This window comes from Lineus longissimus, chromosome 4 (assembly GCF_910592395.1).
Source record: "Lineus longissimus chromosome 4, tnLinLong1.2, whole genome shotgun sequence".
NCBI lineage: Eukaryota > Metazoa > Nemertea > Pilidiophora > Heteronemertea > Lineidae > Lineus > Lineus longissimus.
The window spans coordinates 4701786-4716354 of record NC_088311.1 but is presented as its reverse complement, the minus strand read 5'-3'; the positions used below and the strand labels follow the sequence as shown (position 1 = coordinate 4716354).

The following is a 14569-nucleotide window of genomic DNA, read 5'->3' as shown; positions in this document are numbered from 1 at the left end:
GTGAGAATATTATGAATTGTTATTGCAAATTTGCAAATTGTTTTGTTTTTTGATTCTCCAGAATCCACCAGGAGCAAACTGCCAGCCTGAAGTTGGTTAACAGTAGATTCCTTATTCCCTTCTTTAATTAGCTTGTGACCCTTCTGATCTTATGAATTGATCAAAGCCACCACAACTGGTAAAATTGAGAGACATGAGTGACACCTTTTGTCAGGGCTGTCAGTTATTGAGGACCTGTAGAAGGATGAGCCAGCAAGTCACAATCTATAAGAAAACTCGCAGACAAGAGACCAGACGTCATGGCAGTGTCTTTGATGATTGTGAATTGAATGATTAGTTTTCATCATACTGAAGGATAGCATCGTATGTCTTAATAATAGCCTGAAGTAGCTCTAGAACCTCAAGTATGACATTGACCTGGTACATGTACATGTCATGTACCTGTCATGTACCTAGGGTGACACCAGAACGCGTCTGTCATTAGAAGAGTCTCTCTCACTGCACACTATGAAGACAGGGCCATTGAGACAACTCAAGTAGCCTATTGAAATAGCTCATAAACCTCAAGTATGACCCGGCAGCTGTACCGTCTTGTCAAAACGTTGGAGATGACCAAACTCTAGACTATTACTACCCTGGAAGCTTCACTATGGTGCCGACAGGTAAGAGAGTTGAGCTCGAGAGAATCACAACCAAACCGATCGGCTGAGGCAGACCGACCGTCTTTCCGACACAGTGCAAGAGATGAGACAGTCACAACCAGACGGCAGATTGAGGACTAGCTGCACCACCGTATTTCCCGCGACATGCTGAGTGAGATGAGACAGCCACAACCAGACCGAATCGGGCCTGGATGCCTCACCGTCTTCTACAGAGTGAGCGATAACACAGTCACAACAAGACCGAATCATCCCCGGGAGCTCCAGTGTCTTGCCATCATCTGAGACACATTCCATAAATATCTTCTCCATCAATGCATGCCCCTCGGATGCTGACCAGAACTAACAGTTCAGCAGAACACAACCTAATCGGTCGAACTGAAGACAGAGTCACAATTGAGCAGCCAGTATCACATTTTCATCTGATCATCATGTCGTGACCATACGTAAGGTAAGGTCCAGATCATACAGAAGACACAGTCACGGTCAGGCAGTCGTCTGTTATGTCTTGAAGATGCCATCGCTACCGACAGTCATACTGAAAACAAAGCCGCAGACAGCAAATATCATATCTGCATAGGGAGTGATCATCACATTTTGGTCGGACTGAAACGACACCGTCGCAAACATAAGACACTATTATGGTCGTATTGAGACATTATCACAACCTGGCCATACTGAAGACATAAGCACTAACAGATACACCATGTGCATCATCACCGACGAAATATTGCACCTCGGGTTGTGATATTGTCCATAGGACCAATCGTGGCATTGTCTTCGGCCTATTTTGGCGTTGACAACAAAATTCGAGAATGAATGCAAGTTCGGCCTATGGTTGTGGCTTTGCCTTCAGGACACTTTTTGAAGTTCCTGGGCTGCGATATGTACGAAGTAGCTTGGTATGTTATCGGATTGGACAACCTGACAGAAGGAGCGGGCTTATCAAGTAAGACCGTCTTAGGACCACTCCGATTTGAGGTGGACGGACGCCTCGTCATGAAGTCAAATTTCAACGCTATCCAACAGAGGGGATGATGACAAGACGTAAAGACGACAGAAAATTCGCAGTTGACTGAGATTCGGATCCTCTTTGGAACATTTATTTTGCTGAACTGTTTTGTTCGTTTCACAGTCAAAATGAAGGTGAATTACCTGATGGAAACATCGGGTGCTCAAGTCGACATTCTTCACAACAAGAAGTATTTGGACGCGTTAGAAAAACTGGAATGGGTGAGATCAGGTGCGACAGAGCTGAGAAAGGCTGTCAAAGATGTGAGTGAGTCATTCACTGGGTTGCGACAAGACATCAACCATGTGAACAATGAGCTGACCTTCTGTAAGGGCAACATAACTTCTGGGGAGGTAGAGGCGCGCAAATATCTTGACAACATCATCGAAAGGCTCAAAGGTATCGAGTCTCGGACGAAAATTGAACTTTATTTTGTCAAGCCGGAAACGAAGTTGTGATCTTTATGTCGACATCGTCAACAACGGCATCGCGCGTGTCTGCCCACTGGGAATCATATAGACCAATCCGTCTGATGAGAATGCCGGGTCAATTCGATTCCAAGTATTTGTTTGCATGTAGATTGCACATGAATTGATGATAATGACATGATGCGAAAGTGCTGCTTGTAAAGACAATCACAATCAGATGTCTTCAGGCGTTTAGTTTTTTATTTCGAAGATAGGTGTCACCTCTCTGTGACGGTGTAACATAATGCGATGTCCTACGTAAATTTATTCATTTGATGAAAATTGCATGGAAAACTGAAAACTGGCGGATACGTGCAGCGCGATTGGTGTCCCTCTATCTGGCGACCAGGGCCTAGTTGTTCAAATTTGGCGTTAACCTAACTTGATGGCGTTATCACCTACAGTTTAACCCTTAGACTTGACGCCGAGTTAAGTTAACGTCAGGGTACTTGTTTCGAACAACCGGGCCGAGGATGGTACAAAACAGTCATAATGATGACTACCAAGAAGGTAACTTTAAACCTCCCTTATGCCAGTTTTGCTGCATTTGCTTCATAAAACATCTTCTCCAGGCATTGATTGAAATCAGTTGAAACGCGCGCCCTGGGCACTTGTCAGATCTATTTGTTGATGGATTAAATGTTTAGGGGAGGTCCACTCGGGTCTTGTTTGTTGAAGCCCGATTCCATATCACTAATATAGGGCAGTTTGTTGATGCGAGAAAGTGAGATGGTAGATCGTAAAACAACCAACTCCTCGGTTATATTTCACTGAAAGACACACTTGCACTTGCGGACTTAAACACTGGGTAGAATTACCGGCTCCCAGTGCGAATCGAAGGTTCACCCAGGCAAAAGTGTGAAGAAAAAGCGGTCTGTTTACTGCAAGAATACCAACATCTTTGGCCTGTCGTGCGGGCAAACAAACACACCTGCAAACAAAAGTGGCGCAGATCTTGGAGGTAAATTTTCTTAGATGAAATCAATGAGAACACGATCTCCTTCTGTGTAATTTTGGCGATATCAAACCCAAATTTCCCAGATCGAACAGGTGAGGACGGACGAATTTATCTTTACGTTCCTTGTCCTAATAGTCACTTTGGCCTTTTAAAGATAAGGGCTAGAGTCAACATTTTATCTGGTTACTGCTTGCAAAAGCAACATTCTTCCGTCATTACCATTGCCTTTTCACCGGTCCCGTCCATCCAAAAGTGGAGACAACATTGAGAACCATAGTGGGGACAACAACGTACATGATGCGACACGGCCGTTTGTGGAATGAGAACGAAATTAGTGATTGCGACTTGACGCGTTTATATCAAGAGTGAGAAGAAACGTTTCATGGCGCGGCCTGAATGAAATCTTTCGGGTGATTGAACTGGTTTATACCTCCGGAGAGGCCGACACGAGACTTTTATAGGTTTGCTGATCTGGTTTCATCAAACATGAAACGTTCTCGGCAAGCCCGTGGCTACATCTCTCCGTTACTGTTTCATTTCTCAATACGGGGAAAGCACCTGCAGGCATTTGAAAGTTAGCTCGGTCTTATCTTTGGAATTAAAACTTCAAAAATGTGAATAATGTCTTGATTCCAGAAGTTTTTCTCGCATTCTTTCCTAAAACCGTGGGTTGTAATTAAGAAATAATTTGATTTGATTTTCAGCCTCGTGCTTAATCTCACCCACCAGGTTAAAGAAAGCTGCATTTCAACCGAGTTTTTGATCTAATAAATGTATATTGAAGGTCTTCATGTTGCCATCTGTTGCAGTAGTGCGCACTTTTTTTGTCTGAAATTTAAGTGATTTTGATAGTGTCTTTAGTAGTAATTATAGGTTATATGAGCCAGCTGCATTTCTATACCAGCGAGTCCTCGGGCTACAGTATTTGGGAGGAGGTTAAATCGGCTCCGACTCGCTTGAGTCCCGGTGGTGCACCTAAAACGCCTGGATTAATTAAATAACTCTATAGGTGGTTCGTGTCGCTCAGGACAAGCTGTCACTGGCTGTCAGACGATATCATAACAACCGTCAATATCAGTATAATCAAGTTTTGAGCCATTTCAACATCCTCGTCGTCAAGGAATACAAAATAACCACGTTGGTAACATTTGGTGTACATGCATATACATGTATATGTGGAGTGACGGTTATGAGTCCTCGGATCGAGGCTGCAATCTTATGACAGCTTTGGAAGAGCGTAACCCATCATTTATAATGGTAAAGATAAAGGCAATGCGATACGGAGATAAAGCGTTCAGTTGAGAAACTCTATTCCTGCCTTGGAACAAACAGGAGTATTTTCGGTAGCAGTTTCAAGAAAACTGACATCTCTGATGCGGGGTTTAATTAAACACTTTCCAGTTTATTTATTTACCTGTACAGGAAAGGAGGCAGATTGAAGGCAACTTGTACCGGTTGTTCAAATAATGCAGCCCTTAGCCTGCAGGCCCGTGGCCAGCTTTTTGATCAAGGGGCATTTGCCCCCACCACCCCCTACGGCCCTTACCCTGTACACTAACGCGATGACCTTTTCTTTTCAAGCCGCAAATCTTAAATTTGTGACTCTGCAATGCAGTTGGAGGCCATTTTGGATTCGTTCTCAAATTTCTCTGCCCGATGACTTTGAAAGAAATGACGAAGAATACTGCAACCAAGTACTTACGTTCTAAGTAATGGACAATCATCTCATATTTTTAACTTTGAAGACACTGCCGCCTAATTAATTCCCTCTTAGCAATCACCAGAGATATAAGAGAATATGATTTCAATGGCAGGTGCTTTCAGCCTCTTTGCACATATCTTGGTGTAATAGAAGACTTGAGTTGATTATACGATGGTATTCTTAATTGTATTCAGTTTGGCCTATCATCCCCTTCGCATTCCAACGCGATTACTTTTTTCTCGCGAATGAAGACCTAGATACAAGTCCTTTAAGCTTTCAAATGATTCGCTCTGGGTAAGTTACCATATATATATCAGCCTACTTATATTGCTGCGTTTTGGAATATTTGAGTGGAAAGCAAAACAAACTATTTGAAAACGTGTCTACTCACTGCACACATTTTGCGCCTCTTTCGTGATCGCGACAGGGCTCACGAGAAGGATGGGTGAACTCGGATAGTCTCTAAAAATCACATGATCAGGCCTTTTGGCAGACGATCCAGAAGTCGCATATCATTACGCATGCGCAGAAACTAACTCGTCTGTTGTACCTTTCTGCAAAAGGTATTCTATTTGCTATATCCATTGCGTGGTGTTTACGGCGTGAAAATAAACTTCGCGATGAGTAGTTTGCTGAAATGATGATCTGTTTGACAAAGTTTATAAGAAGTAATGAAGGAGATGTGAGAAACACTTTATGAGCCGTGATTCTTTCGGCGCGAGCAGACGTTCATGAGCTCCTGTCATTCCGTGCAACTAACGCTGGAATAGGTTTATTCTATCAGCTGTATAGGCAGACATCACAGTTATCTACGGGACGCTGGACAATTTTTGTTGAAAAGTGCAGATAAAAGTACTGTTTGGTGAGTAAAGTTTGTCTTTTTTATGTGCATGACTTGATAAAAATTTACCATGTCTAGTTTTCTTAGCTTTCAATGACCTCTACGCTATTCTTTGATAATATGAAATTTGTAATGAATTACCAATTGCGTAAAAACATATTGAAATTAAACGATTGCCGTTGAGTAGACAGGTATATACATCAAGAATTAATAAAGGCTATAAAGACTAGTCTTTATTAGTTCTTTCTAGTATAAATACCAGTTTCAGCAAATTTACAGTGAGAAGGGACAGTAACATATTACTGGGACTACAATGTACCATAATATAGAAATTCCTTTACAAATGTGAAAATGTAGCACGTACATTACTTTCATTATTTTCAATATTTTCACCCTAGTTGAACCGACTTCATGTTAAAGAAAACCACTTTTGACCTTCACTTAAGGACAATGAAAGCAATACTCCTTTTTATGGATACATTTCAGCTCCTTGACTTATCCTCTTTTATTACAAGCAGTGGAACAGCGGACGTTGTAAATAAAATCATTATATGTCCTTGGGACAACCATTGTTTCGTGCGCCAGCGACCGTCACCAACAGATTTATGTTACATTTGTAATTTTGTCCAACCTTGACAAATTAACTTTACTAATTTAGCCAAGGTGAGGCTGTAACCAAAACTCAGAGACCACGGTCACTTCAGATCAAGGACGAATCAACTAGCGTCTCGAACTGGGAGTAATCCGGTGATGAAACACAAAGTTGCAGAATAAAATATATTTTCCTCGCTTCCAATCATTTCGTCGCTGAGGTTTTTTCGAAGTAACAAATCGACTAAACGTTTCATATAAGATATAAAAGATAATTGTATGAACAGGAAAGACGAAAGCAGAATCTAAGTAGATGTACATTGCACTTTGGCTGACACGGGAAAGAACACAAACTTTCCAGAACTATCTCGGAAGTAATATGCTATCTGGATGTCGTGTAATGAAACCCCGAATCTAATCATATCATGCGGAGACCAGAGGGGCTGCACCAATTTGCTACTTGTCCAAGTCAATGATCCGGCAACCCGAAGCCTCCAAGCTCAGGCATGCGAAACACACCAGATACTATAACGTCATCCGGTCACGTTCTTGATACAGTCGCTGTCAGAAGTAAATGTCCATATTCGTTTTTAGAGTCTTGACCAGAAACTATACAGGGCCGATTTCGTCTAGGTTATGGGACAAAACATAATATTTTGATAGTTCGACAATGCTCCGCAAGAACACTTGTACATTTTCCGGTAAAAGGTTTTGACTGACTATTTTCGCTCTGTGCTGTCTATTTCTAGACTTTCATTCTAGACTTTCATTTGTCTCTTGAAGGTCAAAATCTTCAACCCTGTCAGTCAAGGCCCGATTTAAAATTGAGTATCGGCATTTCAAGCCGATTTTCGGAATGAACCTTCCTCTTATCACTTCCAACGCACAGAAGACAATTTAGTTCGTTGAATTTAACGTTCTACGCGAAATCGACGGAAATCAAATTCAAAATGGCTGCCGTGACGGCCATATTGAATATCAGATCTCCCCGATTTCCGAAAGGGTAGCATGCACGGCGGCCAAAGCAAGAAGAGGAAGTGAAAATTTACTTCCGAGGGCGACTATCGTTTGCGTTTTCTTCTCATCTCTGTAATTGGTTGGCTTGTCTGGATTAAAGCGACCATGTTGGATCGAAATTTAAGCGATTTCTAGCATTCCTGATTGTGCGCTCCTTAAGCTTATGCTTGAGCGCTTTTTTCACCGGAGAGAATTGTGTAGTTAGCAGTTTCCTTGAACAGTTACCCAACTAGGGATTTCTTCGGGCTTAAGAAAAGGCAAGTTTTCGGCAAAGTGTCTAGGATAAAATTTACAGGCACTCTCTGGTAAGTTGTGATATGGGGTTCTGTAGTGTTTTTGTCCGGGGTTTGTTTTTTTTGTTCATCCGCTCGCTACCCGCAAACCGTCAAATCTTAGCATCACTTTGTTTCTGCAATACAGAAACTTCTGTGTTTTGATAATTTCTTGCCTATTTTCTGGCTTGGTAATTGGTCATCAAGGGGTATGTCAGGTAAAAATGGTCCCTGGTATGCTAGGAGCAGCACCCCTCCGTCACTTTACAAAAATGTCAGCCGTCAGTACCCATCGTCAAATTGACAACTTGATTAGATAAGTAAAACTTGGACGTTTACAAACTCAGCCGTCAAAATGACAGCGCCTATCTCGGTTTCTTCACGCTCATTTCACAATTTTCATCACCCAAATTAGTAGCGAGGTTAAGTTTACACAAGCAGGGCACCCGCTGTCAGTCTTAATCAGTCCTGTTGTCAACCTACTGGTATGATATACCCGTGTGACGGATAGATTGCACCATTACCGTGTTAGTAATGTGTCACCTTCCACCAAAATGTCACCGAGGCAAAAAAAGTCCTTTCAGCGGCAACTGTGATGATCTTGAAGAAATTACTGAGCAATGAAGCTTCCAAGTTGATTTCAATTTAGCAATTGAAAAATTCCAATCTTAATTTGGCAAGTATTCGAACATGATGATTATGTGTGAATGTGTCGGAATACAGTGGAAAGTCACTTCTTGCGATGATGCATCCTAATTTTATATACATGTGTATGTGCAACTTGTTGTAAATGTATACACTTCATAGTGAGAGGGGCTTGTTTTTGGGCCACCCAAATAATCTCCACTGCCACGTGAACTTAACCGCAAAAAACAGCCAGAAGAACTATCGAGTTTTCACGAGTAGCGTATTTCCTGTAAGCAACAGGCGCATCGAAACGTCTGCAGAAACCTATTAGTAAAGTATACTGGAATATTGCCTAATTTATTTTCTTACTGCTAAATTACCACACAATTAGAACTTTTGATTATGAAGGAAGTTGGGCTTTTTTTCCCCTGTAACGCAAGAGTGTTCTCAAAGGTGGTGGGCGCATTAATACCCAGCGAACACCCCGAGTAGGTCTTGCAGACAGATTAAAGCACCGACTCAATTAGAAGCGAATCAGAGTTGTGCAGTTTTCACGATATCGTTGTCAGTGATGTTCTTGTGGTGATTGGCACGCCACAGCATGAAAGAAGCAGTCGGGGTAAAGGTGCGCGGCAACCGACACCCGCAGCTGTCAGAGGGTGTAGAAAAAACGAAACTTATTTTTCCTGGCTGGATAAAATGGGATAGGGTTTCTTCAAGCTAGTTTCGGTGATGACGGGAAGTCTGCCGATGAATGCGAACTCCCAGATAAACCAACTTTCTTTCTTTTTAAGAGCTTTTGTAATAAATCCAAAACATGGCTACCAACCAGTGTGTCGCTAATGAATTGAAATTTGGGCATATACGCTGTGCTAAATGATTGAATTGCAACCGGTCGGGGAATGAAATATGTACATGCGTGCATTTTCGTCAGACCTTTATGCTTTGATACGGTGTCAGAAGCTGGCAAACCGTTCTCGCCGAAATCTTCTGAGAACGGCGTGCTCTTGAATCGACAGAACACTGGGAAAATGGTTCTCTCACCGCCCATATAGTGGTAAGAAGATCACCGCTGGCGAACAAATTGGAACTTAATTTTGACAAACAGGCCCACAGTGATGGTACTAGTCAGGATATTCTAGAAGAACATCTTCGGTTGTTGAGCAAATTTGTAATTAGTAATGGTTCGTGTTCGTGCCACACAAGTAATAGGAAAGGCAAACCTAATACCCGAGAAAAAGGCCTCAGAAATTCCGCCTTTTACTTGCTTCTATAAGAACCTTTCAGCGTTCTTACATCGACATCTGTGCACCTGTAAGTTGTTGCAAGGAATTAAACGTTCAGCGGGAGTTGGAAATCACCCTGCAACTCTGGGGAGAACAGAAGTGGGGGATAATTTGACGGACAGAAACAGCCAAAGGGCGATTGTATCCTTCCAACCTCGACTGTTGTCGTTACCTGCTATACAAAATCCATGGTGAGGTAAACACACTGCAACTGTTAGTAATGTTTTAATACAAAGTATCAAACGAAATGTACTTAGGGAACATTTTACATGTAAATTAGATTACAACTCAACACCATTTTGACTACGGTATACATGTAGTCCTTTTTGACATCTATACATGTACAATATGAAACTAATAGCAAATTTCGAAGATATTGGACGGTGTATGTATTTTAAGTGCAATATCATGAATATGCGGCATTCTAAGAACCTATGCTTGGTATAAATACCAAGGCGTATGAGACAAGACAGGATGGTTTACACCTTGAGATACAGACGATAGAAAACACCAGATACTATTTGTATATAAAAGAAGATCCAATCTAATCAGCCCTGAGAAAGGTCTACGTCGAAAGTTGAAACGTTTGCTCAGCGATGTCGAAATGTTTATGTCTCGCAATCTCCATCAGACGTATCTTCTACACTTTCTTATCTCACTGCTCAAAACTGTCGTAATCTGAGATGAGTTTCTTTGAAATTTAACATACTTTGTGAAGTGGTTTCGAAGAGAGTGTACAAAGCATTTACGTTTACGGTGGGACTCCGGTTCCGGAACTCCCTTCAGTTAGCCCGCGGTTTCAATTTGTTGCGCGAATGGTGGTCTATAAGGTGGACTCTGTTTCGTCTGAATTTGATAACGCTTCTCCTTCGGAACGTGATTGGTCCAGACCTTGAGATTTCCCAGCCAATCGGATACCAATAATCTTCACATGCCAAATTTGCTGCGTGGAATGTCATCGCTGAAATTATAACCGGTAAAAGCCTCTTGTATTGGTATTTTGATTTGTTAGTTTTATCGAACAACCTTTTGGGAAAAACTATTTTTTACCAGTTTATAGGGCGTGCTATACATGTATGTTGTGGGCTGGTATGGACATCTACATGTCTACCTAAACAGTTTTTGACTCTTTTGCTATACTTTCTTGGTATTTTGGAGTTGCTGAGAATCACCTCCTGGTAACAAAACTTACTCTATATAAATACGGTGAAGACGTGGCTGTGATCACTTAGGAAAAGAGAGTATTGTTTAAGTTTTCTGTAATCATCCAAAAGTTTTTAGATGTCTAGTTTGAGAGTTTGATATCTCTCATATTTCACTTGAACTGATCTGAACCTAAATACATGAAGGCAGGCAATGAACAACTCGGATAAAAGATTACACGCCTTTTTTGTTAGGCTTTTGTCGGTGGTTCAACTATGACTTCGCTTAAGAACTTCGCGGAAGGGGAAAGATGCTTGGACTAAATATCAAAATAAACTGCGTTCAGCCAAACCTACAGCAACAAGTAAATTGGAATATGATTATGTTTCACGATAAAAGGTTTTATAATTGCATATATACGTGTATACGTTCATAGCCAAAATTGCATGAATTGGCGTAAGACCACCAATACTATCGGTGAAATCTTGCATTGTCAAGATGGTATCCGATTCCCAACTAAACCGCATTTTACAGCGATAATTTGCGGTCAGAATTACCATCTCTTGCCGAGGTATCCACACGAATACGGTTTTTATCCGTTCGCAACAGGGGGCTGCTACAAATACCATTTCGGCAAAGCCGTGCACATGGCGTCAGATATGAGACGGCTTGTTTTCACTGTTGGTTCAGCCAGTCCGTGATAAATTAAAGGCTTATTTTCAAGCAATTGCAATTGACGTGAAGTTGTGATAGCGTTGAGTGAGAATTTGAGACAGATTTTTCGCTCAACTTCTAAATTGGTTCTGGAAGCAGTTTAGCAGAAATTACCCTTATGCGTTGCGAGCTCGGGCTTTTTTACCACTTTAATTCACAGTATCCTGGCAGTGACCCGCGCGTACTGAAGTCGGAGATTTAGTTTGTAAACTATTCCTGTTAAACTTCAAATAAAATGTAAATTACCCAGGCCAATATTTCACTGGGGTTACTTGGGTGCTGGTGAGGTTTTTGAGGTGCAATGGTTTCGCTACATTTGAAAATTATCAAGTCTGGCTGATTTTGTCCAAAATTCTCGCGGCAGTTCTCTCAGATGCTAATTTGCAATAAATAACCCCAATTCTCTCAATTTGAAACCGTGATTGTATCTCGACAAAAGAAAATAGTCAGAGATCAAGTGTCCATTCTCTGAATACCTAGATGACTCAAGTGGAAAGAAAACTTGGGAGACTTGCTTAGAATTTCTAGGGCATCTAGTGAACTCTTCTAAAATATCCTTTTTTCGCTCAAATCTGAGATCATCGACTCCTATTTAAGTGAAGAAAACTCTGATGTGTGTGATCATGAAATGATGCAAGACAGAAAGTAAAACGGAGTTAAAAGCTCACTTGGTGTAAACGTCTTATACATCTTTCTTGGCAAGAGGGAGTTACAACCGAAAAAGGCTTAATACATCCCTATGATTCGTTCTTGGCAATGGCTATTTTTATTTCACAGGTACAATTTTTGATGTCGCTTGCAGCTGATGCGTGTTTACATGTACAAATATTTCATATTGAAAACGTTCGATTAAGTAAATGTACATGTAGGTTCCTTTCTTTTTATTTCAGAGGGACTAGAAAGCCCATACACAGCAGACCATGGGAAAAACCAAGGCGACCAGGCGGCTGTTGCGGACGCCGAAATGTGCCAGATGTCGCAACCATGGTGTAGTCTCCTGTTTAAAGGGCCATAAACGATACTGTAGATGGCGTGACTGTCAATGCGCCAACTGCCTCCTGGTGGTGGAGAGGCAGAGGGTCATGGCCGCACAAGTGGCGCTCAGGAGGTAAGTTCACCACTTGACTGCTCTCTCAGACTTCGTTGTCGGTAATGACGTAGACATCGCAGAATCTTGGAGAGGCAAATTAATATATTTTGTATCGAGTCATCTAATTAATGTCAAACCAATACTCGGTCAAAGCACTTCTGCCAGAGAAGAAAGTCTTCCAAAAGAATTTATGTCGTCCGTTGCTTTCATTGAAAGATACCCCAGCCTTATATATATCCCGTTTCAAAAATTCTTTTCCTTTCATAGGCACCAAGCCAATGAGACGTCATCTCAAACTGGCAAGGCCAAGGCAAAGAATGCAGCTGCTTTACTTCAACAGCGGAAGATCCTTCAGAGAAACTTACGTCACCTTCAGCAGCACACACTTTCAAGGGAGATATTACAAAGTAAGATAGTATACCGGTAGATTTTTTTAGACGCAAGCTCTTCCTGCCCTTGAACTTTTGATTTTCAAAACGGAAAGGTTCCAGCATTATCTTGCAAAGAGATTTTCTATAACAGCGGTACCATTTTGCAAAAAGGTATTGCAGTAAAATTACTTTTACCACTATATTTTTGTTCTTTTTCAGATTACCGATCACGTGTGAACGCCCTTCCGCCAGCAGACGCCATCAGGAACATGTTCCCCTTCATGAACGAACGCATGCGGAAACGACGTTGCTTTGCAGACAAGGAACTGGAAGCGGTGATGATTGAGAGAGAAAGACAAGTGGAAATACAAAAACAAAACGCCAAAGCTTCTGAAAATCGTAACGGTGCCACGCAGAGTCAAACCACAGGAACGTTACAAGCTGCTTTGTCGCATTCTAACCCACGGGAAGTCTTACAGAGGTTGTTCCCGGCCCTTAATCCAAACGTGATGGAGTTGGTCTTCCAAGGGTGTGGCGGAAATCTTTCAAAGGCGGTCGAACACTTGTCGCGGAGTGCGTGGCAGGTACAGAACCCGTACGCTTACGCCATGACGGGCCAGATGTTGTTACCACACACTGTCGGCTGCTACAAACTTCCTCAGCCGATCATTGCTGCTTTCGGACCCGCAATTTCTGCTGCGCAGGCGCGCTTACAGTTGTTTGGGGCGGGGCAAAATGGACAAGGGGACGAAAAATCAGAAAATTCGAGAAAGGACAGATGTGATGACGAACAGGTGGTGGTTAACTTGGTGAAAGGAAGACTGGACAGTGGACATAAATCTGCGTTTCACCCAACGAAACGCCGAACTGGTACTGCCAAATCTGCAGATATTGAAACAGAACTAGTCATAGATGATGACGAGATGGAATCAATTTCGATCGCGAGTGCCTCCCCCGTTTCAAAACCCAATAAACCTGTGATTAAGTTTTCAGTTGCGTCTATCATCGCGAAATGAACAGAGTGGATAGACAGTGGATAAGACTAATCGAATTAGAGATTTTTTGTGGTCATAACGTTGCAGGCAGTTTATAACGATCTGATCAAACATTTAACTGTATGAAAGGAAATGGTGTTATCGTTGGCGTTAACGGCAATGACGCGGTTCTCTTAACTTTTGAGGTTTACCATGACGACGGACCAGAGACACTTATATAGCTCTCATTCGGACCTGGAGAGGACTGCCTTAAGACACTTTTACAGCAACTCAAGTCCGACCAGGGATAACTGACTGTTTTGGGGGCAAGACCAGAGGGCAACATCAAGCACCATCATGACATAATGAAGATCTCGCCACATTACATGGTCAGGCACTGCATTTCCCCAAAGATGGGCAAATGGACAACAGCGTCTTCTTTATGCTGGTTACCAAAAGCTTTGTAAAGAACTCAAGAAAAGTTTTAAATGCCTTTGTGCATTCGATGCATTTTATTAAATTGCAACCATAGTCATGCAGTGTAACTTATTATAACATTACAAATGATCACGATCGAGAACAACGTATCAGTCACACGCAATGTGGTAATGGAATGACACATAATACATGTACCTTGGAACTGCAGAAAAATGTTTAAGAAGGCATTATAACCCTTTCAGGCCTGTATTTGATTCCGATGTCCAATCATAACTGTCATGATAATCCACCTGAAAGGGCCAATGACAACATCTAACCGGGGAATCAAGACAGAGAAATTGACAGGGTCCTCAAAAATATACTATACATTATTGATTATAACTTCATCGTACAAATATCAAGGAAAA

General features: G+C 41.8%; 1 protein-coding gene across 2 annotated transcripts; it reads left to right on the top strand.

Annotated features, from left to right (window-relative positions):
- The first annotated feature begins 5010 nt into the window (after positions 1 to 5010).
- LOC135486435 (doublesex- and mab-3-related transcription factor 2-like) lies at positions 5011 to 14375 on the top strand. Of its 2 annotated transcripts, none has more exons than XM_064769220.1 (4): positions 5011 to 5092; positions 12180 to 12397; positions 12647 to 12786; positions 12970 to 14375. In XM_064769220.1, the coding sequence occupies exons 2-4, from the start codon at positions 12210 to 12212 to the stop codon at positions 13764 to 13766; spliced, it is 1125 nt and encodes a 374-aa protein (XP_064625290.1). In that variant the 5' UTR covers positions 5011 to 5092; positions 12180 to 12209; the 3' UTR covers positions 13767 to 14375. The 2 variants fall into 2 exon arrangements, with proteins under 2 accessions (XP_064625290.1, XP_064625288.1); XM_064769218.1 differs by lacking the exon at positions 5011 to 5092 and adding an exon at positions 5411 to 5660.
- The last annotated feature ends 194 nt before the right edge of the window (positions 14376 to 14569 follow it).

Bases quoted from the DNA above. Each gene is read 5' to 3' on its own strand.
- LOC135486435 (XM_064769220.1), top strand. From the start codon at position 12,210: ATGGGAAAAACCAAGGCGACCAGGCGGCTGTTGCGGACGCCGAAATGT. The intron at 12,398-12,646 runs GTAAGTTCACCA...TTCCTTTCATAG, and splicing joins GCACAAGTGGCGCTCAGGAG to GCACCAAGCCAATGAGACGT. The intron at 12,787-12,969 runs GTAAGATAGTAT...GTTCTTTTTCAG, and splicing joins TTCAAGGGAGATATTACAAA to ATTACCGATCACGTGTGAAC.